The 27280-nt window shown below is 43.0% G+C and overlaps 1 protein-coding gene across 1 annotated transcript in view; it reads right to left on the bottom strand.

The window, feature by feature from the left end:
• Positions 1 to 27280, bottom strand: part of CACNA1D (calcium voltage-gated channel subunit alpha1 D) — a 301420-nt gene that overhangs the window by 137497 nt on the left and 136643 nt on the right. The window contains exons 4-7 of the mRNA XM_042977073.1: positions 18495 to 18634; positions 9578 to 9720; positions 5219 to 5371; positions 4500 to 4696 (exon numbers count right to left, since the gene is read on the bottom strand). Of these exons, the coding sequence (XP_042833007.1) occupies positions 4500 to 4696; positions 5219 to 5371; positions 9578 to 9720; positions 18495 to 18634 (633 nt within the window). The remainder of the gene's footprint in view (positions 1 to 4499; positions 4697 to 5218; positions 5372 to 9577; positions 9721 to 18494; positions 18635 to 27280) is intronic.

Below are 27280 nucleotides of genomic sequence, written 5' to 3'. Positions count from 1 at the left end.
TCAGGGCCTTCCATGGAGACCTCTCTGGGCCTGTTTCCTCTCTGCAGGAGCAGTGCAGATGACAGGGGAGGGCATGCCCATGGGGTGAGGGAAGGATGTGCAAAGTCCAGGACTCCCAACAGGAGACCTCAGTCCCGCATAGTGCTGGCAAAGTCAGTGGCCAAGTCAAATGCTCTACCAGTCCTCGTTCAGGCCCCAGTCTGCTGTTCCAGGGAATGCTAGGAACGGCAGTCTGCTCCACTTGGGAGGGCACTTTTTTTTTTTTAATTAAGGAAGCTTTTAATTTCTTAGGTGTAGGTGTTGGACAGAGTCACATTTGCTTGGATCAGAAATATCAACTGGAGTGACAGCTGTGGGCTGGGGAGAAGGCCACAGCAAAGGCCACAGAAAACTGTCTAAATCTCCAGAAGGTGGGAAGAGAAATGAAACTTAGTATCTAAAGGCCAGTCTTTCTCCAAACAAAACCTTCTCAACCCAAGTCTCTTTTCAGAGGCTAGTATTCCTCAGACCCTATCATATACATAGGACAAGTCAGAACTGATAAGCTATTCTGAAAAATATCCAAATGAAAATAAAGACTCTGCTTGGGATTTTGTCTGTGTGGTCTTTATCAACAATGAAAAACTCAGCATGAGCTGAAGCATTTCAATTTAGATTCATTTTTGAAAGATTTGTATCAAAGCCATCAGGTAGTATCACCTGGTGCCTAGAAAATAACATTCTATTTAGTTTCCTTTTCCCCCCTCATTTCAAAGGCTGAAATGTACATTCGTGTCTTAAATTAAAGACCAACCTAAGGCTTTTTGGTTTTTTTCTAACTGTTGAAAACACTACTGGGAACTTGGTATACCGGTTGGGGCTCCTCTGAGTAGGGAATAAGAGAGAGGCACAGAAAGGCAAGCCCTTGGCCAATGAGGGAGGAATTTCCCAGGCATCTTGAAGGAAGTAGACTGTCAGCGTGACCATGTGGACTTCCCATTCGAGTCTGGCAGCCAGCACCTCCAGAGGTGTGTTCATTGAGGAAAGAGCCCGGCACTAAGGCAGGAGGCCGTAAATGATTAATACATGAGTAGCTCTTTCCTGAAACCAACACTATTTCAATTTCCTACCTTTAAAGACATGTCTTTGAAGAATGTATTCTAACTGTGCATCTTGCAGATAAGAAAACTAAAGCCCAGAGAGTTCTGGTGACCTACCCAAGGCTATACACCCAGCCCTACCCAGCCTTCATGCTCTTCCCTTGACCTACACCCTGCTGCCTCCGTAGACAACAAATACGTGTGGATCAGAGGGCAGCTTAATTATGCTTACGGAACTCACTTTATAAAAGAGCTCCACAAGAACTTTTTTTCTACCAGAAATTGATGATCCCACTCCCACACATCCAAACAGTTCTCTAAGTATGTTTTCCTGTATATTGGACCCACCTGTAAATTTCTCAAGACCCTGCCAGCCCTTTTCCAGAAATTCTTGAGAATTAAGGCATCAATGAGCTTGAGAACACTGCCTGAATATAAACTTGACAAGATGCAAAATAATCCCTGGCAAAGATTGTGCCCACTATATACAAACACCTGAAGGATTGAGAAATTTTCTTGCAATCAATATTTATAATCTAATCTCCCTAGTTATCTCTCGAGATGTTCCCTTTCCACCCTAGTTGTTCATAAAAACCGATATTTAAACATGGCCTTTCCACACTGAGATGATGGGAGTGTACAATGAGAGGCAAGAGAAACTAGCATTTGTTGAGCACCTGCTCTATGCCAGGCACCGTGCTGGTCAAGGATGTTCTGTGCTGGAACACAGCTGTGTATTTTCCACCTGACTGTGGTCCATTCAATATTAAGAAGGCTTGGTGCCTTGGCTCTTGCTTATCTCTCTGATGAGTTAATAAATATAATCAATGAATAATTAAACCTGATGTGTTTCAGAGACCTTAGTGAACTGTATGGGAGATGACTTAGCTGCCCCCTAGTGTTCTACAATGGTTCACAAACCTCTGACAGTAGGGAATACCAAGGAAAGAGTGCTGGGTTCCAGTCTAGAGCAGGGTCACCAAACTATGACGCGTGGGCCAAACCCAGCCCACCACGTGCTTTTGCACAATGCTTGAGCTAAAAATAGCTTTTTCATTTTTAAATAGTTGGGGGGTAAAAATCAAAAGACTGTCTCATGACTCATGAATGTTATATAAAACTCAAAGTTCAGTGTCCACAAATAAAATTTTAATGGAACAGAGCCACACCCATTCATTTACATGTTATCTACGGCTGCTTCTGTGTGGCATAGGCAGAAGGCAGAATTGAGTGGTTATGACAGGGATATGATGGTCCACGAGGCCAAATATACTTACTATCTGGCCCCTTACAGACCCCTGGATCTACAAACCCCTGGATCAAGAACCACAACCACTTGCTATAGGACCCTGGGTCCTGTATGTTCAGTGGCCTCTCTGTATACCACTGCTTGGTCTTCAAAATCCAGACTTTCTACAAAGGGATACAGGCTGGGATAATATTGGCAAATTACTTGAGCTCCTCCATCAGAATAAAGATGCCCTGTAATTCACAGAGAATATAATTATTATATTGTCAAATTATTAACTCTGTCATGTTAATGATAGAGATAATAATTATGCAATCCTAGGCGCTCCAAAAGCAATGGATACTTTTGTTTTTGGGTGTATGGAGTTTTCTCTCCTTTAATCACACATTAAAGAGTTTTCACTTGCTAGACGACAGGAAAACTGTCAAGAGTCCATGTGCAAAAATGTAAAATACGGTATGAAATTGTGCATTAGTCAAGGCACATTGGATCAGGCACATTGGACAATTCACTCTGACAACAGAGAGGACAACAGAGCTGAGAACAGTCACAGATTTTTTTTTTTAAAATCAAGATGTTGTTTCCTGTACCATTTGCAGGGATGGGGAGGATCAGAGTTTGGGCTATTTGGATGAAGCGTTTTCTATTTATCAGAAACTTCAAGGCAAAACCAGGATTGAGATCTCAACTAATCTAACTAGGATTTGCAACTCAGAAGTTAACACTGACAATGAACCCTTTACCTAATTTGAAGGTCCCCTTGCCTTGGCCATGATCTTGGCTCATCCAATATAATTTCCCTCCTTTTTCCTCTTCATGAAAGACATTATCTTATGAATATATAGACATGCATGCCCACACACACACGTGCACACACACACACATGCATATTCTTTCTTTCCTAGGACAATAAGAAAAAGGAAGGGAAAAGAGAAACAAGATACAACATGTTAGTGATGCTTAAAACTTTTTACTAAACTGGACTCACGCTTTGGAGAAGAAGATAAAAATATACCTTCTTTGCGTAACATTGAATATATAGAGATTTCTACAATCCTGTAAGCATGGTGTTCATTGGTGAAGGGAAGCAAAACCTATTTAAAACCATTGTGTGCTGTGTTCTCTGAAGTTACAAAGGAATATGAAGCCCTATAGAGTATCTACAATGTAGATACTGCCAAAGCTAATTCTCAATCTGTAGACCTTCTAACTGAAGACTGCCCATTCAAGAAAGTACTTTATTACTAACTGCCTTTTAACCAATAATTATTGGAATCCTGATTAATCTCATTTGAACTTGGGTTTAGGCTCAAAATCTGCACATCAGCTGGTTTTTCCCAGCAATCTGTGCCATGGAAAATAATTTCTAAACTTCTGTGAGCTTTTTCAAATTCTACTAAATAAATAAACTCAGCTCTGAGAAATAGCAGTTAAAATACTGTTGCTCTTCATTTATAGCAAAGCCTTCTGGCTCTGTCAGGAACAGAGAGCAAGACCTTAGCCAGAGAAAGGACATCAGTCTGTTTTCATGGCAGGTTGGATGGGTCCACCAGCCCTGGAAGTTTGACGTGCCTTTCCAACCCTCTCTGCCAGAGTTCTATAGCTCCAAAGAGAAAGGAAGAGAGAGGTAGGGGCTGTGCTGGGCTAATTTATGGTAATGTTGAAAAGGCAAGAGGGAAACAGTATAAAATAAGGAAAATCCATTTTGGCCTTCAGGCTGCACTAAGTTCATGGGAAGCATGAAAGGGATCCAAGTTATACTCCCTATCTTTTGTTAGGATCTGGTAGAGCAGCCCACCTTTACGTAAGAAAAGACCAAGCCTGTGGAAGTCCAGGGGCCTCTTAACTTGGACAATAGCCCCTGGCTCTCTAAGAGTTTAAATCACAATAGCCTTGATCTTGGGAGTGACCTCAAAACAAGGACTCGCAGGCACACCAAACAGCACTGGGGAGTGAGGCAGCCAATACTACACAGCAGCTTTCTGGAATGGAAACGAAAGACCTGAGGAGGAAAGAGAATGAGTCTCGCTGAGTGAGGAGAGGGTCTGCTTTCCTTCCCAAAGAACTGACTTCCAGGGTTTCGTTTTCAGCTAAGTCTCCAACAGTGCTAACAAATGAAGCACTGTTATCCAAAGAAAGAACATTCCACACACTATCCTCCAGCCGCTTACCCAGTAGAGCACATCTGTCCAGCCCTCCATGGTGATGCACTGAAACACGGTGAGCATGGCGAAGGCAAAGTTATCGAAGTTGGTGATGCCCCCATTTGGGCCAACCCAGCCACTCCTACACTCCGTGCCATTGGCGGCACATTGGCGTCCATTCCCTGAGAACGCACACGGCGCTGGGTCCTCTTCAGCTATGACATCTGCAAACAGAGCACACGGGCTTCACCACTCAAGACACCAACACCAGGAAGCCCAGAGCTGGTAGAAGCTGAGTGCCCTTGTCAGAGCCTAGAACACCTGCCTCCCACCGGTGCTGTCTCAGACTCCCACTTGACCCTCAAGGTCCACTTCAAAGACTCCCTCTTCTGTGGCATATGACATTTAGGTACTCAGAATCCATTGCTCCCTCCTCTGTCCTGACTCTATAGAACCTTTCTTAAGCCTACAGACAACAATGCTAGTGATGCCTCTCATGTTCTAGTTTTGGGGGTACCTCATCTGGTTTGCCAGGACACATTACATAAGAAATCAGGATAGAAAAGGAGATTAAATCCTCATTTATTCTGAACACAATTCACACTAAGAACTGGCTCAGTACATTTACTGGTATATTTGGCTCCCCCCCGCCCATTTTGTTTTAGATTTTCCCCAAACCATGTAAGTTATTGGGAGGAAAATTAAATTTTTTAAAGCTAGGCTAGCTACCATTTTTCATTACTCACCTGAGTCAGCAAAAAAACATGTTTTGTGCATTTTTCCAATAAAAAGTTCCAATCCTATAATAGCATAGATTATGATTACAAATAATACCAAAAGGGCTATGTGAAGGAGGGGAACCATGGCTTTTATAATGGAGTTCAGGACAACTTGTAAACCTGCAAGAGAGAGAAAGAAGTTTGTGAGCCAGGGAGATTCTTTAAGGAGATGGATGGATGGATGGTTTTATATATATATACATATATATATATATACATATATATATGTATATATATATGTATGTATATGTGTGTGTGTATATATATATATATATATATATATATATATATATATATATATATCCTGCTCTATATATGACACACAGTAATAAAATTCAAAGAGATATTTAACATTAAATTAACATTAGGGGCACCTGGGTGGCTCAGTTGGTTAAGTATCCACCTCCTGATTTCTGCTCAGGTCTTGGCCCCACAGTTCATGAGATTGAGCCCTGCATAGGGCTCTGCACAGACAGCATGGACCCTGCTTGGGACTCTCTCTCTGCTCCTCCCCTGCTCACACTCTCTCTCTTTTAAAGTAAATAAATAAACTTAAGAAAAAAAAAGAAAGACATCACTTCTGAATGGGGATAAGACAGAGGACTGGGTAGCAGTGCCTCTCTTGCTAGGGCCCAAGGGTGGAAGAGGATGGATTTCCACAGGTGGGCCTGGGAGAGGGGCTGCTCCAGACAGAGGGAAGAGCATCAGAAGCATGGCAGGTGAGCCAGGCAACGTGGGCCAGGCCAGTGAGTCTTGGTTGGTGGTCAAACAGTGGAGAGAAGATCAGGAAAGAAAAAGCAGATTGCAGCTAGGTAGCTCTGGGTTTTAAACTTGGGTTACAGGGCCAGACTTTTCTCCATTGGCAAAGGCAGACTCTTGAGAAAGAGGAACAAGGCAGTGGGAGGCGAGGCCAGCAGAGAAGTCATTGGGGAGTGCTGGGCTCTCCAGGCAGGACAGCCTGAGGATCAGGATGAATCTAGCAGCCCAGTTTGAGAGGAGGAGAAGGTGCCCATGGAGGCAGGGACTTGAGGCAGACCTGTGCACCTGAACAAAAACAAGAATGTCAAAAAGGAGGCTCTCCTGGATTGAGGGAGGGAGTGAGAGGGGCAAGAGCCCCCTTAGACCCAGGATGTTTGATGGCGGGCCTAACCTTAAGAGGGTAGTGTGCTGCCACTGCTACATGGACCTGAGAGATGGGGCAATAGGAGTACCCGGAAGCCCTGTATACAGCAATGCTCAGAGCCACAACACACGACAAGACAGACTGTGGAAGGAGGGTTTGTGGAGCAGTACTCAGGTCAGGAGGGGTGGGCAGAAGCTGGAGACTGAGGGTGAGTGCTGGGCAGGAAACCAGAACCCACACTGCAGCCAGGCTTCCTAATTCCTGTGTTTAGCATCTTGGTTCTTCCCCCCCACCCCACCCCAACCCCTGCCCAGGAGCACAGCTCCCTACACATATTCAAAGAACAAAAGAGTGTAAGATGCCAAGACACTAGAAGCAAGTCAGACAGAAATCAGAACACACCAAGTGAAGAGAAGAATATTCATTAGCGATAATAACAAAAGTTAACCATGATTGGAAGTCCACGGAGAGACGTGAGGGATGAGATGGGGAGGGTAAACCGAGATTTCACTCAAGAAGAGACTATCTTTCCAAGACCCATATTACAACCTAAATCCTAGGTATTATCTTCAGATAGTTAAATGTTCAAATGGTTTTAGAAAAACAAATGATTAATAAATTTTTAATGTTTTCACCTTCTATCAGAAATAGATAAAAAGAAGTATCTGCTCTTATCTACTTGGACAGGGGTTTGTTTTTTTGTTTGGAGGATTTTTTTTTTTTTTAAGACATGGATGGTCCATTCGAAATCATCTGGCAGTTAGTGCTTCTGAATTCTATGGTAGTGAGCTGTATGTTTAATGAACATGTTTGTTCATTGTAACTACTGTATTTCAGATTGGCCAAATTTATGAGATAATGAGGTTTATCTTCATGTGAACATGTAGACTTTCCTGACATTGGACTCCTTTGTACATAATCAGTGTGTACAGTAGAGCTCATGGGACTCCAGTTAAGGAGAGAGTGGGATGGAATGTGAAGAACACTAAGCCAGGAACAGGAAGAAAGTGTGTCTGCTCCCTTTTGGCCACCCACTGGCTATGAGAATCTGCACGAGTTGCTACCCCTCCACAGCCCTCGGCTTCTTTGTCTAAAAGATGATGCACAGAGATCAAATGATCTGTAGGGTTCTTTCCCATTTGATGGTCCAGGATTCTGACAAATATTATCAGAGCATGGATGGTTAAGAACCCCATGAATGCCTGAGGCACTCCCTTTTGAAATACACATTTACCTCCCAACAAATAAATATATATTCACGAACAAACACAAAATCATGTCTTATAGAACAGTCTGAATTCTCTATAGAAGGAACAGACAATTCCCAGGTAAGTGTAAACAGTCACACCTTCCCTGGCATTTCTAAAAAATTCAGAGTTCTTAAAAAATCACTAGGCCCCAGTTGCCAACCAGCATGGGAAACATCAGGACCCAGAGCCTCTGACCCATCTCCCCAAAGCCCAGTGGGGGCTGATGTGAGACATGGATGTCCTCCACTAGCACAGTGAATAAATATGGGCTGAAAAGTCCTCACACAAGACTTAGGTCCCCATTTCTCCCCATCCACCTCTGGGACAGTGTGATGCAGAACTCCATCACATTACAAAGAAGAAAAGAAAGAAATATAGTTTAAAACTGTTCTCAAGAGCATCTGGGAGCACAAGTCATTTAGTGAAAACCTCATTAGGCAAGGAAGCCACAACAATGATGTAGGAGTTCGGAGAGCTTCACTGGCCAGTCGTGCACGTGCAAAGCCACAGCACCTGCTTGTCCTTACAACACACATTGTAAGCAAGCTGCCCTGTCATGTGCTCTTTGAGGGGAAAAGGTTGTCGTGGTTACTCTGAGATCAGATTACGCTATAACGACTAAATCTGAAAGAACATGTTTGCTCACTGAACTTTTCATTTCATCGTGTTACACATAAGAGAACCAGTCATTTCCAAGGTATTTCTATTTTTCTCAATTGCTTCCAGACAGTTCTGTGGTTTTGACTTGTGCTGATCTTTTTCAATGAAAATAAATGAACCATCTGGAAAAACAAGTACACATAAAACACCACTTCCTACATTTTCAAATGTTAAATTTGGAAATCTTTTTTTTTTCCAGAGAATTTTTGGTGTGTCCTGAGTGCCAACAGGTTTAATAAAAATTTCATGAAGAACTTCTGGAAAGGCAAAAACATGATCTGTGCTCTTTTGATGGCTTTATGAGTCGTGAAAAACAGACACACCCTGTCATCTCAGATCCTTCCTCCAGCCGGAGCAGGCAGCCACCTCACCACCACAGTCCCTGGAGAGGTGCTAGGACGTCTACCCTCACGTCCCCAGCAGGGGCATCCTCGCAGGGGCAGAGCCCAGCGAAGCGGCATGCTCCGTGTTCCTCAGAGAAGCAGAAGCAGCCTGCAGCTCCTGGACAGAGCACCGACCAGACATCCGTTCCAACTCAGGTGGCATTCAACCTGGCCTAGACGTCCAGAGCAAAAAGCAGACTAGGACTTGGCATGGAGGGGTACACACCCTAGTGGAGAAAATAGCATCTCTCACCACAGAGGGCCACCTCTGTGCTCCAGACCTTGAACTGGGGACTCTCCCCATATTATCCCTTTCAGTCCTCACAACAACCTGCAAGCCAGTCCTACAGAACCCCAGGGAAGACCCAGAAGCATCCACCTCTCCCCTCCCAAGAGCCAGATGGGCACAACTCTTAATAGTGGAGAGCAGAGTAGACTCTTTGGGAGTCCAGCCTCCTGCTGCTGCTCGCTTTGAAGAAAGGCAGTTGGTTGTGAGCCCTCTGTCACCCTCCTCTGCACAAACCACCATTTTCAGAGGGGGCAGACCTGGGAGCAGGAGGAGGCTGCAGCAGCAAGGTGTCCGAAGAGGAAAACCAGACTGGAAGCAGGAAGCCTGACCTCAAGGCCCCGTGTCACCACTCACTCCATATCTGTGCGAGAGAAGATTCTCCCGCAATATCAGGAAGACAACAGTTGCCACTGGCCCTTTCTTGGGGCTATCACTGGGGTCCAAAATGACCACACAAGCAAAAGTGTGTTGTGAACTGTGAAGGCCTCCGTGGTCATCTGCGAACCCCCTGGCTGGCACACAGCAACTCACCTCGCAACACTCAGCTCCAGAATCCTGAGCCCCACCCAGAAGAAAAACAAGTCAACAAACGCCTGGCTTTAGGAAACAAGACGTGCTTACTGGGTACTCCTGACACTAGTCGAAGTGGTCGTAACACTCGAAAGGCTCGGAGGGCTTTGACATCGAAGCCTCCTGACTTGCCACTGGAGTGGTTACCGCCTTCTGTTTCTTTGGTTAATTGTTCCAGAATTACACTAAACAATCTGAAAAAAGGAAGAAAGGAAGAATTGTTAGAGTCTGTCACCCAGGGAAGCAAAACAGGATGATAATAGTAGTTATTTCTGAACAAGGGCTAATTCTGTGGGGCTGCTGACTAAATAAAGGGGAAGCAAGGCAAAGGCAAGCATTTGAATCCCGAAAGCAACCCCTACATGTAACAAGACTGGCAACAAGGACTGAGTCATCTGTTTTCCTGCCAACAGAGCATCCCTGACCAAGTCAGACCCCACAGAAGAGGGGCTCACCATGGATCCAATGATGACAAGTGGAATTGCCCAAACAGAAGTAACAAGGAAACAAACATGGCGGCTACCATTTATACACATTCACTAGGTGCAAGCACTTTATACATCATTATCTCAATCCTCACAAAGTGCTATGCAGTAGTAATTCTTATTATTTCACAAGTGAGGAAACAAACTTGATGAGAACAAGTAATTTGCGCAAGGTCACACTACTAGGGTAGAACTATTGTATGAAATCCAGGTGTGTCAGCCCCACTAGGATGTGGGTCCCATGAGGGCAGGGACTTTTAATCTGTGTTGTTCATTTGCTCATTTAGTCTGTTCAAGCCTAGTGCCTAGAACGGTTCTTAACACAGAAGCCACTCAAAACTTATCTGATGAGTAAATCAATGGGTGAATATTGACTTCAAAATACTGAATCTTAACCAATGTGTTATACCATTTCTGGTACAGCCACCGACATACCCACACGCACCTCCACCCTCCCAGGGAGGGATGTTCAAGGAATGATGTAAATCACAGATGCTGAGGAGATGTGCAAAGGCCAGAAGCAGTAAACCAAGGTAAGGTATTAATATCGTCATCTTCTCTTTTGAAATGTGCATAATATTGTATCTGGCAGCCACGACACATTTTTTCCTACTCTCCAAAGGTTTTTAGGATAAAGCTATTTTCAGACAATCTGCTCACTTGACAGTTACTTTTGCTCTTTCAAATAAACATTTATTCTTTGGAATTATTGCTTGTTTTTCAGAATAAATATAAATTTGCCCATTTCAAATAGAATCAACTCTGGCCAATCAGATTGTGGGGATGATTGGCCCAACAACAGAGAAAAGGTTTCTAAAGTTTAATTAGCAGCCAAAGTAGAAACTCTGCCCTCACTGGCATGCCTCTGGATTGCCAAGACACTAAGTCCATAAAATACAGGGTGGTCTGATTACAGTCCTGATTGGGCACAGTCATATCGCTCCGGGGCATTTAAAGACCAGCCATTTGTTTTAACAACACTATGGCAATTAGCAGTGACCCAGGCAGGGGGAGAGGGAGGTGGCGCTAGGGGGGAATAAATCAAGTCTCTACCTTTTCAAACCTTCAGATGGGCTCTCCCTAGTTATGACTAGGGAAATAGACCAAACTTATAACTGGCTTCTCTCATTAGTATAGGGTTTTTTTTTTTATTATTACTCTAAACCCCTGCAGCAAGGCTCAAGTTAAAAGTCTCCCCTCCAAAACAAGTTCATAGCTTTGCAAAAACAAAGAAAACAGAAGAAAGAAAACCTCAAACTCTTCTGAAATGTGTCAGCCGCAGGAATTTTCATCCCAAAGGGTTAGGAAAGTAATTTATGCAGGTGGTGACTGAAGATCACTTTCAAATATCAGTGTTTTACAGGACATACATCATGGTCCTTTTACCCCTTGTTCTTCAGCAATGCCCTTCATAACAGGTGAATGGTGTCTCTCTCCCATTACAGAGGAACCTGAGTCAGAGAGGGAAGCTGGCTGCCTTTTCCTGACAGCCAAGAGTATAAGGGGTTGGGGCTGGCTTCCATTCCTAAGAGTTAGCAGGCACTAGGAAAGCTCCTCTCCTTCTCTGGGCCTCAGTTTCCCCCTCTGTAAAATGAAAAAACTGGAATTAAATGAACCAGAGCCCTGCCTTTCCCATTCTAATACTCTGTGATTCTACTCCCTTTACCACTTACGCCCTCCACCCCCAACAAAAAAAGTACCGCATGCCTAGAGAGCTCAGGACATGAATACAAAGTATTTGATCCTAGACTGTTATTAAGTTTATCCCAACACAGGAGAAAAAGGCAAGGAGATACCTAGTAGCAACAGAATGAGCCCCCATGTCCTTCTTCACAAAGCTTAAGTGATGAGCCTGAATGCTTGAAATATATGTTGACTGAAGCTTTAGGTGGGTGGAATAAACTTTTCTATACAGGGAACACTATCAGCTCCAGTAGACCCATTGAGTACTCTTGTGGTCACATCATTACAGTTAACATTTTAGAAGTATCAATTACTTTCTTAATGTCTCTGTTAGTGGGAATCTTGACAAAAGCAATAGGTCACAGTTGGCTTGGAATGGAAAATCCACTGGATTGAGATACATCCTGTAGTTGGAAACTTAAGGGAGTAGAAATTTGATGCACATGAAGACATAGTAAGTTTTCTTTTTTTGACTTTTCTTCTGCTCTTCGACTACAATTTAGTGCATATTTTAGATGAAAAATAATCTGATGTTCTAAAGTTCTTTGCATTTATTAAGAAAGACCAATGAGTCCATTCCTACTTTAATTTCCCAGATGAGTTTTTACTTTTTAATTTTATTGCAGATCAATTTATATATAAAATGCACTTGTTTAAAGTATACAGTGAGAGGATTCTTGACAAACACAGAGGTCCAAGTACAAACACCACAGTCAAGATACAGGACAATTCCACCATCCCCAACAGTTCTTTGATGCCTCTGTGCAATCACCTCCCTCTCAGCTCAAACTTAGATATCCACTGATTGGCTGCTTATCACTTTGGGTTGTCTTTTCCCTTTTCTAGAACCTTATACAAATGAAATCATACAGTATATGTTCTTTTAACTTCTTTTGCTCACCATATTTTTGAGATTTATCCAAGTTGTTACATTTCTCCACAGTTCATTTCTTTTCATTGTTCGGTGATATTCCATTGTAGTACATAAATGTACATAATGTAGTACATAAATGTACATAATGTAGTACATAATGTGGTACATATGTAGTACATAAATGTACTACAATGAATGTATCCATTCACCTGTTAAGAGATATTTGTCTTGTTTCCAGTTTTTCTCCATTATGAATAAAGTCTCTGGGAACATGTGTTTTCATTTATTTGGGTAAGTACCTAAGAGTAATACTGGTAATATGGTCGTGTGGTTAGTGTATGATTAACATTAGAGGAAACTAGCAAACTTTTCCAAAGTGACTGCACCATTTTCCATTTCTACAAGCAGTGTATGAGAGTTCCAGTTGCTCCGTATCTTGGCTAACATTTGGTATTGTCAGTCTTTTTATATTTAGTAATGCTGGTAGGTACGTAGTGCGTCATTGTGGTTTTAATTTGTACTTCTCTAATTCTAATGATGTAGAACATCTTTTCAGGTGCTTGTTGACCATTTACACATCTTCTTTTGTGGAGATCTGTTCAAATCTTTTGCCCATTTATATACTGGGTTGTCTTCCTACTAATGGGTTATAAGAGATCTTTATATATTCTGAATGCAAGTCCTTTGTCATATATCTGTATTGTGAATATTTTTCCCACTCTGTGCTTAATTTTTAATTTTCCTCACACAATCTTTTCAAGAAAAATTATAAATTTTGATAAGCTCCAAAATTTTAATTATTTCTTTTTTGGCTAGTACTTTTTGGTTCCTAAGAAATCTGCCCTCCCTAAGTCATAAAAATCTATATTTTTACATTTTACATTTTTACATTCTATATTTTTAACTTTCACATATAGGCTTATGATCCATTTTAAGGTAATATTTGTGTAGGTTATTAGGTAGGAATAAATATTCTTCTTTTTTTCATGTGGATAAATAGTTGTTCCATTGCCATTTGTTGAAAACTAACTACAATTTATAATTCAACTCATTGAATTATCAAGGCAGCTTTGTCTAAAATCAATTGCTCACATACATATGGGTCTATTTCTAGATTCCCTAGTCTATTCCATTGATCTTTATAACTACTTCTTATGCCAACATCAGTCTTGGCTACCGGAGTTTTATAGCAAGCCTAAAGATCAGGTTCCAGCTTAGTCCTTAAACATTTCTTTGTCTTGTTTAGGGCCTCTCTAATTACTGTATCAGTTTTAGAATAAATCTGTCAATCTACAGAAATCTTTCTGGGATTTAGATTCAGTCTATAGCAAAGTTTGAGAAGAACTGATATCCTAACAATAATTGAGTCTTCCAATCCATGAACACAACATTCCATTTATTTAGGTATTCTTTCATTTCTCTCAGCAAAGTTTAGTCATTTGCAATGTGCTATTTTTCCCTAAATATTTCATGCTTTTTGATGCTATAGTAAATAATGTCTTTAAAATTTCACTTTCTATTGGTTCATGACTAGCATATAAGTTTTTAAAATACTTTTTAAATACTACCCTCTACCCAGAAACACTGCTAAATTCATTTAGAGCACATAATTTTGTATGATTTTGCTGTTCTTAAATTCGTTAAGACTTATTTTATGGCCCATAATATTTCTTGGTCAATGTTCCATGTATATGCATGTGAAAAGAATGTGCATTCTGGTCTAGAGTAGTGTGTTCTAAAAATGCCAATTAAGTCAAGTTTGTTGATGGCACTGTTCATATATCCCTATATACCTAGTGATTTTCTGTCTAGATGTTCTATCAACACCCTTCAAGAGAGAAGTATTAAAATGTACAGATTTGTCCATTCCACCTTAAGTTCTTTTCAGTTTTTGCTTAGTGTATTTTGAAGCCTTGTTATTAGGCATACACACACACACACACACACACACACACACACACACTTAGGATTATTACATCTTCATGAAAGAATTCTTTCATCACTATGAAATGTCTTTTTCCTGGATAATATTCCTTGTTCTCAAGTCTACTTTGTTGGACTAATATTGCCACTCTACCTTTATTCTGATTAATTTTCACATGGCATATATTTTTCTGGCCTTCGAATTTCAAATTATTTGTGTCTTTATAAGTTAGGGTTCTTGTAGACACTATAGAGTTGGGTCTGGTTTTTTACATATAAAATCTGATAAACTCTGGACTCTTATAAGGATTTAGCTGGATTTAAATCTACTATCTTGCTGTTTGTTTTCTGTTTGCCCTGCTCATTGTTCCTCTTTAATTCATACCTGACTTTTTTTGAATTAATTGAACTTTTAAAAATTCCATTTAATATCCAACATAGGCTTATTAACTATATCTTTTTATTTTTCTAGTAGCTGCACTAGGGCAAGTGTCAGCAAAAATCTATAGAGTGTCAGATAGCAACTATTTTAGGATTTTCAGGCCACAGGATCCCTGTCACAACTATTCAACTTTGCCATCCTAACACCAAATAGCCAAATAGATATGAGTGAGTCTGACTGTCTTCCAATAAAACAATCTTCCAAAGCACACAGGAAAATACTTTGTCAACGTGAAAAATAAAAAAGGCAATAAACCATATTTGGCTTACAGTCTAAATTTTGTCAGCCTATGCTCTAGGGTTTACAATATACATCTTGAACTTAATACAGTCTACTTTCAGATAATATTTTATCATATTTACCACCAACTGTATAAGCTCTTTTCAAAAGTACTTGGCTTTTTCCTTCTTTCTGTCCTTTGTGCTATTGTTGTTACATATTTTACTTTCATAGAAGCTGCAAACTCCTCAATACATTGTTACTACTTGTGCCTTAAATAATCAAGTACTTTTAAAGAGATTTTAAAATGAGAAAAAATTTTTTTTTATTTACCCATGAATTTACCCTTTCTGGCATTCTCCATTTCGTTTTAATAGATCCATAATTTCTACCTGGTTTCATTTTCCTTCAGTGTGAAGAAATTCCTTTAGTAATTGTTGAGATGAGGGTTTATTGGTGGTGAATTCTCAGCTTTGGTTTGTCTGAAAAAGTCTGTTTTTACTTCAATTTGGAAAGATATCTTTACTGAATAAGAATTCTAGGTTGACATTTTCTCTAGTACTTTAAAGATCTCTCTCTATTGTCTTCCAGCTTGTATGGTGCTGATGAGAAGTCTAGGGATGTCTTTTTCTCTGATTACTTTTTCAGATTTTCTCTTTATCCTTGGTTTTGAGCAATTTCATTATGATTATGACATACTTTGATGTAGCTTTCTTCATGTTTACTTTGCTCGAGCTTTGTTGAGCTTCTTGAATTTGTGAGTTTATGTTTTTCATCACATTTAGAAAATTTGGAGTCATTTAAAAATTTTTTCTGTCTCTCCTCTATCTCCTCTCCTTTGAGACCCCAAATATACATATGTTAGACCACCTGATATTGCCCCACAGGTCATCCAGGGCATGTTCAGTTTTTCTCTGTCAACATTCTTTGTGTTATTGCTAGGTCTTCAAGCTCCTTGATATTTTTCTTCTATTGTATCTAATTTGTTATTAAGCCAATCCAGGGGAAATTTTCAGCTCTCAAAGTCCCATGTGGTTCTTTCTAATATTGTCCCATCATTTCACATTGTGGCCATGTATTCCTTTAGGTCCATATACATATTCATAATAGGTATTTTTAAAGTCTTGTAAAGAAATTCTCTATTAATTCCACCATCTTTGTCATTTGTAGGTCTGTTTCTACAGATGGAATTTCCTCCTTATGGGTCATATGTCTTAATACGGCTATAATATTTGACAGAATGCTGGACAATAGCTAAGTATCTATATTTTGTCATCTTCTTTTAAAGAGTTTTGAGTTTTGTTTTCGCAGGCAGTTTGTTTTGCACCTCAGTTGGCTCCTTTTCAGGCTTCTTCTCAACCATTATTAGAAAGGAATTCAGGTGACCATTACTCTATAGCAGGGGTTGGCAAAACTGTTCTGTAAGGGGCCTGAGAGTAAATAGTTCAGGCTTTGTGGACCTAAACTACTCAATTCAACTGTGTAAACAAACACGTGTGACTATGTTACAATAAAACTTTATTTACAAAAATTTGTGGCAGGCTGAATTTGTCCTGGTGGCCATATTTTCCCAACCCCTGCTACTAATGGCCATTCTGGGCTCTCTAATGACAGTCCAGGGTGTCTATTGAGGTCCTTCCATTCTTGCTGGTCATAACTTGAACATCTCCCAGACCTGTGTGAGCTCTAGTTATTATTCAGCTTATAGTCTCCAGCTTTTCTTTTTCTCCCTAATAGCATTATTTGACTGGCCTCATGGATTCTCACTCCCTGTAAGTGTAGATTACACTTCAGGCAAAGCTCAAGAGGACTCCAAAGCATATTTATGGAGCTCTTTCCCTGAAAAGCCCTTTCCCTTCTCCTCCCATGCTACACCTGTCAAATTTCAGCCCCACTGGCCTTACTGGATCCTTGTCTCTGTCTCCTCAATGCAATGAGACCACCATCTCTGTTCAGTTCCATGTCTTTGTGCTCTTCTATAGTCTGAAAAATATCTCCAGGTAGAAAGCTGAGGAAACTGTAGGGTAGGGATAAAAGAAACGGAGCTAAGCATCTCCATCCTGTAGCTGAACAGAAAGTCCTGGGTCAGAAGAGGCACAGTGAGATTGTTCCAGAACCAAGAGACTTGCAAGGCTCCTGCTTGCCATTCCTTATTAGAGTTCACCAAATACAGGAAGGTATGGACATACCTACTACCTGTTCACTTTAGCTGCACTACCTTTGTGGTAATACTGTAGGCACCATGTACTGTGGTGGTTTTTGCAAAAGCTGACTTTTTTTTCCCTTAAGTCTAATTATCCCACTGGGCCACCATTTTGGATCCCATTTGAACTTCCTAGGTTTGAAAGAGCAGGCTTAAAATTTATCCCACTCTAACATCCAGCTGTCTCCCATGAAAAGCCAAAGTATTCATGATTTAAAAAAACAACCCATAAGAAAAATTACTTTGCTCAATTTCAAAAGGCAGTTGAACAAAGTTATGGAGATGAAAACAGAGAGGTCATTTAACGATCTCTCTGTAGGACCAAATATAATTTTAGGAGCAACCCACTTTACTGCTAGATAATGAAGACTCTATGAAGGGATAGATCTTCTTTTCCTATCTGGGTATTTGGTCCAAAGGCCTAGCACTCCTCTGACACAGATTCAGTTTTTCCTCTTGCTGGCAAAATTTCCAGGTGTGGAAGGATCAGAATAACACAACACAGGCCACTGTTTTTTAATACCCTCCTTTAACTAAAACTGTTGGTGTGTCTCTTCCTGTGACAGGATTTCAGAATAATGCCTACTTTCTCTGCATTTTCCAGCTTATTTCATTTCATGCCAGATACCTGATATTATTCAGACACTTGTTTTGTTATTTCAAATGGATGGTAGCATGCCAAAGTTTTTCCCACCAGTCAGCAAAAAAAAATTAATAGCTTTGCTCAAGGGATGTTAAATAGCAGAGTATCTCACTTCTATGAAGGATTTATTACTGTTTTAGTGTTTTGTGTTTTTTTTTAAACTAACAGAGTGCTAAGTGTAAGAGTTCTACTCATTTGAGTCTAACCACTAGCACGGCTGGCCTGTTTGTGAAGACCCAAGGCCTTGTAAAATGAAACCCTCTTAAATCAAGAGCTTCAACTTCCTTCTTTAATACACTACTGGAAGGGAAGTAAAAACAATGAGGGGATTCAAACTGGGTCTTCCCAGAGGCAGATAGCAGCATCACCCATCACTAGCATCACTCCAAAACACTCCCGGCAGGTTCTGGCCACAATTGCTGGCAGAGAGGAGTAACCATGTTCCCTCAAAAGACTGTGTTTTCCAAACATCTTCCCCAAAATAAAAGGGACTTACCCTACTATTACTATAACAAAATCCAGTAAATTCCATCCATTCCTAACATAAGCATTAGGATGTAGCAATAATCCATATGCTATAATCTTCAAAAATGTCTCGACTGTAAAAATAATCAGGAAGGCATATTCTACTTTTTCCTGTAAAGAGAAACAAAAGGGGGGGGGCGTGGAGAGAAGAAGAAAAAGAGACAGGAATTAGATTCAACATCTCTGAGATATAAGCATTTTCTCCAAGCAAAGTTTTATTATGAGAAATGGCACCATTAACACAGCACCTGTGCCAGGAAAGCGTTTTAATTCTAACACTGAATTTCTCATAAGCAGCTAAGTGTAAAACACTTTTCATTCCAGGCTGCATGACTGCATTTTGCCACCTGCCCTGATGCGTGTGCAATGAGTCTGCCTAGGACATAACGGGCATGTTTGTTATTTGCACACATTTGCAAAATGCAGCATGTTTTCCTCCTGAGATTGCCAAATTAGGCCCAGAAAAGCACAAGGGTACAACAAAGATCTCAACAGTGGCTTTGAACAGAATGTCCTTTGGACGAAGGGCAGGTGCATCTGCTTTGACCCTCTCTCTTCCTCTTGGGTTTACACTTGATTTCTAATCCAGGGTCCTCTTTGTCTCAGAGCAGCAAGGTGACCTTGGCAAGTGCCTCCTCTCCTCTGGACCTAAGCTTCCTCACCAGCACAGAAGGGGAGCATATTCAGGATGGCAAATCCCCTGCCTGCATACTGGCATGTGGCCTCTCCCAGCTGACACTGCCAAGTGGTCGCCATACACCGTCCCAGGGAGCCTGGGTTCAGCCTCTGTGTCCTTCCCTCCTACCAGCCCCAGCAGCCATTCCCATCTGGCTGCCCAGATCTCTGAGATTCAGCCCTCAGGCTAGGTGACTCTTAGAATCCTTCCCATTCCAATTCATGCAACTCTGTGAGTCCAGAGAACACATCCATCAGCAGGTCTAAAAATGTTGACTCCTTTCCTCTTTTATAAAGGTTTTCTTTATGCAGCTTCAGCTTTAATAGAAATACCAACCCACTGGGATGTGTGCAATTAATTTTATAAGAGGCATTCCCTGGCAAGAGGCTACTTAATAACTCAATGAAAAACCATCAGCAATTAAAACTCTTCCACGTGGGCCATAAAGTCCTCCACAAATATTAATTCTACCCTGTGGGACCTGAGGAAAGTAAGCAATACCTTAGGAAAATGGAAGTCATGGAATTCACTTATTAAGATGCCCAGTGCAAGAGGTCAAATAAATTTGGCTCAGGAAACACTCAGTGAGCACCTATTCTACATAACAGACCCCATACCAGGAGCCAGGATTAGAAAAATGTCTCCACCACGGTCCCCTAAAGGTTTAGTCTGGTGGGTAAGGGAAGGTTTCAAACATAAACACTGAGAATGTCCCAAGACAGGTAACTGAAAGAGCAGTTGTACATCTTGAGCACTCTGACAAGGCCAAGGGACTAACTAGTTCACTCCTCCTTCACCAGGACTTTGCTTTGCTGTATGTGACCACTATTAGGTGGGCTAAGCCGCCCTGCTACCAAAGTGCTACCCTTCTGTCACCTGGCCTGACCTTCCCCACGTTTCGCCCCACATCCTCCCTCTTTACCACCAGAGCCACCGTCCAACCACTGCTGGACTCCAGCCTTCACCCTCATTCCTGACTTCCCACTGGTCTTGCAAAAAGCCAGTTCATCAGTTCTTCCCTCCCGTGTCTCTGTTGTCCTTAACCTGTCCTCCAGAGCTCCCTTTTATCCTTGAACACCATCAGAGAGGTCTAATAAACTCTTTTGTGATGTGAGTTAGTCAGAGTCAGTGTGTTTTCAATGTATAGAACCTCACTCACCCCAACCTCCATACCCATGCTGCCCCCAGAACTCTCAACTGGTCCCATCCTCAGCCTAGCTCATCCCACGTACCCAATACCCTTCACCAGACCGCCAGAACCCTCCTTGACCAGGACCCTTCTCCTTCCACACAGTCGTGCCCTCCAGACACACGTGAGCCTCCAAACCTCCAGCAACTCCCTTCTTTACTCTCCATATTCCCTGTAAGCCTCACACTAGGACCAACTTTGCCCCTGGCTAGGGAGGAGAGATCCCGGAAGGCTTCAATGGGGGCAGTGAGAGCTATGAGAGCTAAAAGGAGAAAGCAATTCTGTTACTTGAACCAGAAGCAAAAATCCCTGAAAATACCAATTCACTGTACTCAAATTAGACCCTGACCACCAAATGTAGATTGTCAATATGTTTTCAAGACTTAGAATTCTACGCGAACAAGATAAGCTAAAAACAGCACGCTGGTTTTACAATTCCTCTTCCCTTTTTATCCCTTCTGCTTTATTTACTAGGCCAGACAGAGAAAAAAGGCTTTTGCTGCCATCAATATTCATAGCAGTTACATCCCTACGTCAACACAGTGCTATACTTTAGAGCAGAAAAACAAGGCAGGGAACAGAGAGTACATCGAGCAAACACAGCTTGTTTTTCCTCTTTGGCTTTTATTTGTAAGTAATATTGCTATAATAATACAAGGGTCATTAGTATAACTGAATTGTTTAGGGTTCTTTTATATCCTCTTCTCTTGTCCTCCTCTCTCTCCTTTTAAAGAATTAGGTTTCTCTTTCCAAAAATCCTTAGTGCATTACTTGATGGAATTGATTGTAGGAAATATAACTTTGCTTTAATGTGATTCTTTATTACAGAGACTCTACCATGATGCCAACTGAACCATCACAGCCTGGAGAGCATACTAGACCAGTTTGTTAGAAGCCAGTGTCGTTCTCATCCCCAGCCATTTAAAAGGACTCCTATAAAACAAATACACCTCCACAGTAAGCAAATGCAATATAAAAAAAACTTTTGCAAAACAGCAATCATGGGAAGGAGAGGTAATTATTTACATCACAAAAGAATTGTTCATTTGAGAAAAGAAGGTTGAGCTGGTAATTTGAAAAGGAAGTCCACCAGGAAGGTTAGGTTCCTAACTGGGCAAGGTGGGAATATACACTCAGTGGAAGGGACCCAATCAGATGTTGCATAGAGAAGATAGGGAGTCTGTGGCCCAGACAGAGGGAAGCACAGAGGAATGGGATGACTGAGGAAAAGGCAAGCAGGAACCCTCCAGAACTAGACATGAAAGGAGGTATCCTGGGGGCAGGGCTGCTTCATAAAAGCTAACAGCCTCAGGCTAAACAGAAAGATAAAATGATTTCTGCATCCCAGTCTCCCCTCATTTGCCAGGCAGGGCCACATGCCACCCAGCCACCAGCAGGATTCTTCTCGCTGGCATGGGATCCTGGGTGGGCAAAAGCAGCCCAATCTCCTTTTAAAAAAAACACCAGTGGGGTGCCTGCGTGGCTCAGTCAGTTGAGTGTTGGACTTTTCATTTCAGCTCAGGTCATGATCCCAGGGTCTTGGGATCAAGCCCCATGTCAGGCTCTGCACTGAGCGTGGAGCCTGCTTAAGATTCTCTCTCTCACTTTCTCTCTGACCCTCTATTTGTGCCTCTTTCTAAAATTAAAAAAAAAAATTTTAATTAAAAAAATTTAGGGGTGCCTGGGTGGCTCAGTAGGTTAAGTGTCCAACTTCGGCTCAGGTCATGATCTCACAGTTTGTGAGTTTGAGCCCCACGTCCCGCTCTGTGCTGACAGCTCAGAGCCTGGAGCCTGCTTCGGATTCTGTGTCTCCCTCTCTCTCTGCCCCTCCCCTACTCGCACTCTGTCTCTCAAAAAAAACCAAACATTTAAAAAATTAAAAAAAAACTAAGCACCACCAATTCCTCTTAACCAGACACTACCCTATGTATGGATGAAAGTCACCCATGAGACCACAAGCCACCAGAAATAAAGGTTCCAAATCTAATTCAGAAACCTGATAGATCTTCTTTGAACACTGAAGCTTCACCCTGCAGAAGGGTCTCTACACCAGTAAACCATACACAGGACTTTGAGAAACTGAAACTGTCAACTAGCAATGGGTGGGAGATGCCAGGATCCTTAATTACACCTGGGTCTCTCCTTTCCTGCTCTCAGGGACCCTTTCACTAGTACTGTAGTATGAACATCCACCCACCCATCCATCCATCCATCCACTCACTCACCCATCCCTGGGCACCTGGGCCCTCCTCAGAAAGCCTGATGTGTATCTTCACAGAGTTCCCAACCTGCTATCCGAAGATAACAAGGGCTTGATGAGGCAGGTGAGGGTCAACTCTTTGCTTGGGTCATCCATCCACATGGTCCCAAATCTTTGGCAAGGCTCTCTTGGCTGACACCCTGATAGTAGCTGCTGCTCCTTTGCACACCACTCCTCTCACTCTGTGGGTCCCAGGCTCTCTATTGGCAGGGGTCATCTCTTACTGACTTTGTAATCTCAGCACCCAGCACCATACTAGAGTATCATACATAAGGTACTCAACAGGAAGTAGAGAAGAAAAAGAAGAGAAGGAATAGAGCAAGAAAACCAGACTTAAAGGGGGCTAGGAAAACATGAGGTTTTGTGATCCTAGCATCTGTACCAAAAAGGGAAACAATGAAGCTATGTCTCTAAGTTGCCATTAACCCTTTCTAGAACAAGCTTGGAAGAAATGGTCACACTGCTGAATCAACAACTGATCCTGATGTCTCATCTGGCCCTCCCTTTCAATCCTGACCTGCACCCCCAGGTAAATTCCTCAACCTTCCTTCCCTAGCTTCCTCTTCCAGCTTTCTTCTCTTCCACGAGAACCCAGCCCTCCATGCGAGGGGCCACCCTGCTTCCCCTTCTGGGATGCGCACCCTCACATATGGAAACTCCCCTCTCCAGAGTGAGTACACAACCAATACAGGACTAGAACAAGCCCAGCCTGGGGCAGCGGAAAGAACACAGGGCTCGCAGCCACAGCATCTGTTTTCTGCCAGCCCTGGCTCAGCCACCACTTCAGGCCCACGCCCTGTTCCCTCTTTCTAGAATGGTTCCCCCATCTCACTTTTTCATCAGGCTAAGCTCTACTTGTACTCCAAGGCTCAGCTGAAATAACACTCTCTCAGAGAAACCTTTGCTGACCTCCACAAACTGAGGGCCCACTGTTAGATGTCCTCATGGCCCATTATACATCTTCATGGCCCTATTCACAACCAAAATTTTAATGTTATCTCTTTAATGTTTGTCCCTCCAATAAATGAATTTCTATAAGATCAGAGACTATTTCTATTTCATGCATCATTGTATTCCCAAGGCTTGCCATAAAAATACTCAATATTTATAAATGAATAAATGAGCAAAATGAGAGGTTTTGACCAAACATTATTCACCATCCCTCCCTAAGAAGTTCCATAATTGTTTTAGTCTGCTCAGGCTACCATAACAACATATCATATACCAGGGGGGCTTTAAACAGCAGAGGTCCCTCATGGGGTGTCCCTCAGTCAGATAAGTGACCAACTTCAGCTCAGGTCATGATCTCGCAGCTCGAGACCCTCGTTGGGCTCTGGGTTTATCAACAACTCAGAGCCTGGAGCCTGCTTTGGATTTTGTATCTCCCTCTCTCTCTGTTCTTTCCTGACTCGTGCGCTGTCTTGGTCTCTCTCAAAAATAAACAAACATTAAAAAAGCAGCAGAGATCCCTCACAGTTCTGGAGACTGGAAGTCAGGGACCAAGGCGCCAGCTAATCTGGTGCCTGATGAGAGCTCTCTCCCTACCTTGCAGAAGGCTGACTTTCTGTTATGTCCTCATCTGGCCTTTCCTCTGTGTGTGTATGTGGAAAGAGATCTCTCTCTACCCCTTCTTTATTTTTTAAAAATGTTTATTTATTTTTAGGAGAGAGACAGAGTGTGAACAGGGGAGGGCAGAGAGAGAGGGAGACACAGAATCTGAAGCAGGCTCCAGGCTCTGAGCTATCAGCACAGAGCCCAGTGCAGGGCTAGAACTCACGAATGGTGAAATCATGACCTGAGCTGAAGTTGGATGCTTAACCAACTGAACCACTCAGGTGCCCCTCTACCTCTTCTTATAAGGGCACTAATCCCATTCATGGGGGCTCCACCCTCACGACCTAACCACCCCCCTCCAAAGGCCCCACCTCCTAATACCATCACATTGGGAGTTAGAATTTCATATGAATTTGGAGGAGGGGCAGAGGGAAGGGGGCAGCAACATGCAGTCCATAGCAATAATCTCAGGGCCCCCTTGGTTTTGCCCTATTCCAGGAGAAACGTCCGTAACTAAAAGTTAGGGAAAAGCTCTTCTCCATAACCGCAGTTTTTCCTGCTCTAATAGGCCAGGCTGGGCTTTTCCAGTCAGAGTAAGGAGCACATGCAAAGGCTAACCATTCAAGGGTGACAAGAGCACAGGGGTGAGGGACAGGCGAGGGTGGGGACACGAGGTCTCGTGGGCCAGGCTACAGGGCTCTCTCTCACCAGGAGAACCAGCAGACTGAACTAGACGGTCTCTTCCAGCTCTAAAACTACAGTTCTCTACCACCTAAGGAGCAAAATCTGGACCTTGGCTTCACAGCGAGGTTCTGCAAGGCCCAGATATCCCCGGGGAAATTGGCCAACCAAAGGCAGCAGCTGTGCTGTCCAGGGGCTGGGTCACTGAGGTCACTGCAGCACATCCAGGCCAGGCTTGCCAAGGGACGCTCCCGCAAGCTGCCATGAACATGGCAGGATGGGACAGTGGGGAGCCTGTGGGAAGGTGGTTACAGTTTCCGTAAGCAATTCCACCTCTAGTAAAAGGGCAGTGGGTGAGCCGCGGGACAGCGGTCAGCAGGCAGGCCTCGGCTCGGGGCCACTTAGATGTAAACAGAGGTAATGTTCTCCTCTGCAGGTATTAATGAAGTACGTATCTCTGGCCTCCAACAGAGGTAGTTTAATGCCCTGTTTACAAGAAGAAACTGGCTGCAATAGACCAGTTGCCTTCACTTTTCTTCACCTTTGGTTTAAAAGTACAAATTTTAGATGACGTTTGTGTCCCCTGAGTCCAATCCCAGTCTCTACAGCTGAGTCACCCTGGTTGAGTCATCTACCCCTGGGCTTCTCTGCTTCCTCATCTGTAGAATAGGAGCAACTGTCCTCACTCCACCCACCCAGGCTATGGTGACAATCAGATTAAGTGGAAGGTGGGAAAAAGTTCCACAAATTGCCCCACACCCCACAATCAAAGGCCCTCCAAAATGAAGACAGACACGAGGCAGCTCTCTCAGTGGCTGGGAGGTGCCATCCTCACAGAAGGCTCTAGAAACTCTCTGAAGATCCAGTGAACCCATGAGCAGCCAGACAGGGAGGACCCTTGCCCGGTGAGAACAAATGGAGGAAGCCAGCTGGATGGCCTAGCTGACCCCGCCATGGAGACCAGCCTCAAAAAATCTTGTTTGTGGGAGGAAAGCAGCATCACACCTGGGGTGGAGGAGGCTGACCGGGCATTCTCTCTGGAAGCGGCTTCCTCACTCACTGGCAGAGCAGTGCCAGTTGCTGCTTTGAGGCCACACCTAACTACACATGGCTCCTACCACCCAGGAAACTGCTGGGGTAATAACAGCACCCTGTCCTTCCTCTGAGAAGTGCTCCTTTTCTACTCTCAGTCCAGGAGCTACAGGAGTTGGCATGTGGCCCAGGCTACTGGTTCAGGGACAGGCATGTGACCGCACACACCAACCAGGTCCAATGAGAGCAACACCTGGGATTTTCACTTCAGCAGCCAGGCAAAACGTTCTGTCATTGGCACAGACTTGGCTCTGAGAGGCGGGAGGCCTGGAGTTACCAGGACACAGAATGAACCACCAGCAACAAGAAAAGCCAAGCCAAAAAAATGGGGAGAGAGTCAAACAGAAAGAGAATCTCAGAGGCCAAGCATCTGGCTCTGATGCCTTTGTGAGAGCCCCTGAATCAAGTTGAACCTGAAGCCAAAATTCTCCTCTCCGGCCTTGGGCTTCTCACAGTTATAAAAGCCAATTCACTGAGCAAGTTTGGGTTGGGTTTTTGGTCAATTACAAACAAAAATACCCTAGCTAACTACATAGTGATCCTACAGGGTCACTTTGCTTCCCTAAAAGTTAAAGCATCTAAGAGAAACTTCAGGCACTCATTTCTCAAGAGATTTAACTCCTTTGAGGAGTCCCTTTGACCCACAGGCTTAGGGATGATTTTCTATATATAGGACCCATAAGCCCTGCAAGCCGTTGCCTCTGGAACTTCATCTAAGTTGGGTCTTCCAAATTTACTCCTTTAAACCCATCCATTCTCTGTTGCTGTCTTCAATTCCAACTGGTTTCCTGCACTCCACACATTCCTTCCTATTAACTTGATGCCTCAGACTTGCCTTGCTTCCCATCCTGCCCATGCTGGGACCTGAACTGTGAGTCCCCTTGGTAGTGGGTGCATTCTGTAGTTGGCAGGCATGCGCTTCCTCACCCAGCTCCAACGCCAAGGTTCTGCCCACCTCCACCCTACCATGCTTGGCAGTTCTAGCACCCTATTTCAATTCAATTCAACATTCATAGGGTATCTACTCTATACCAGGCACATTCCTGAGCACTGCAGAGTCAAAGATGGCTAAGACGTTTGTGTCCTAAAGAAGGACATCATAGGCATGTATAAAAATTTCAAGACAGGGGCACCTGGGTGGCTCAGTTGGTTAAGCATCCGACTTCAGCTCAGGTCATGATTTCATGGTTCGTGAGTTCAAGCCCCGCATTGGGCTCTGTGCTGACAGCTCAGAGCCTGGAGCCTGCTTCAGATTCTGTGTCTCCCTCTCTCTCTGTCCCTCCCTCCCTTGCTCTATCTCTCTCT

This window comes from Panthera tigris, chromosome A2, assembly GCF_018350195.1.
Source record: "Panthera tigris isolate Pti1 chromosome A2, P.tigris_Pti1_mat1.1, whole genome shotgun sequence".
Taxonomy (NCBI): Eukaryota; Metazoa; Chordata; class Mammalia; order Carnivora; family Felidae; genus Panthera; species Panthera tigris.
Note: the sequence above shows the minus strand (reverse complement) of the source record. Positions and strands in the feature narration are given on the sequence as shown.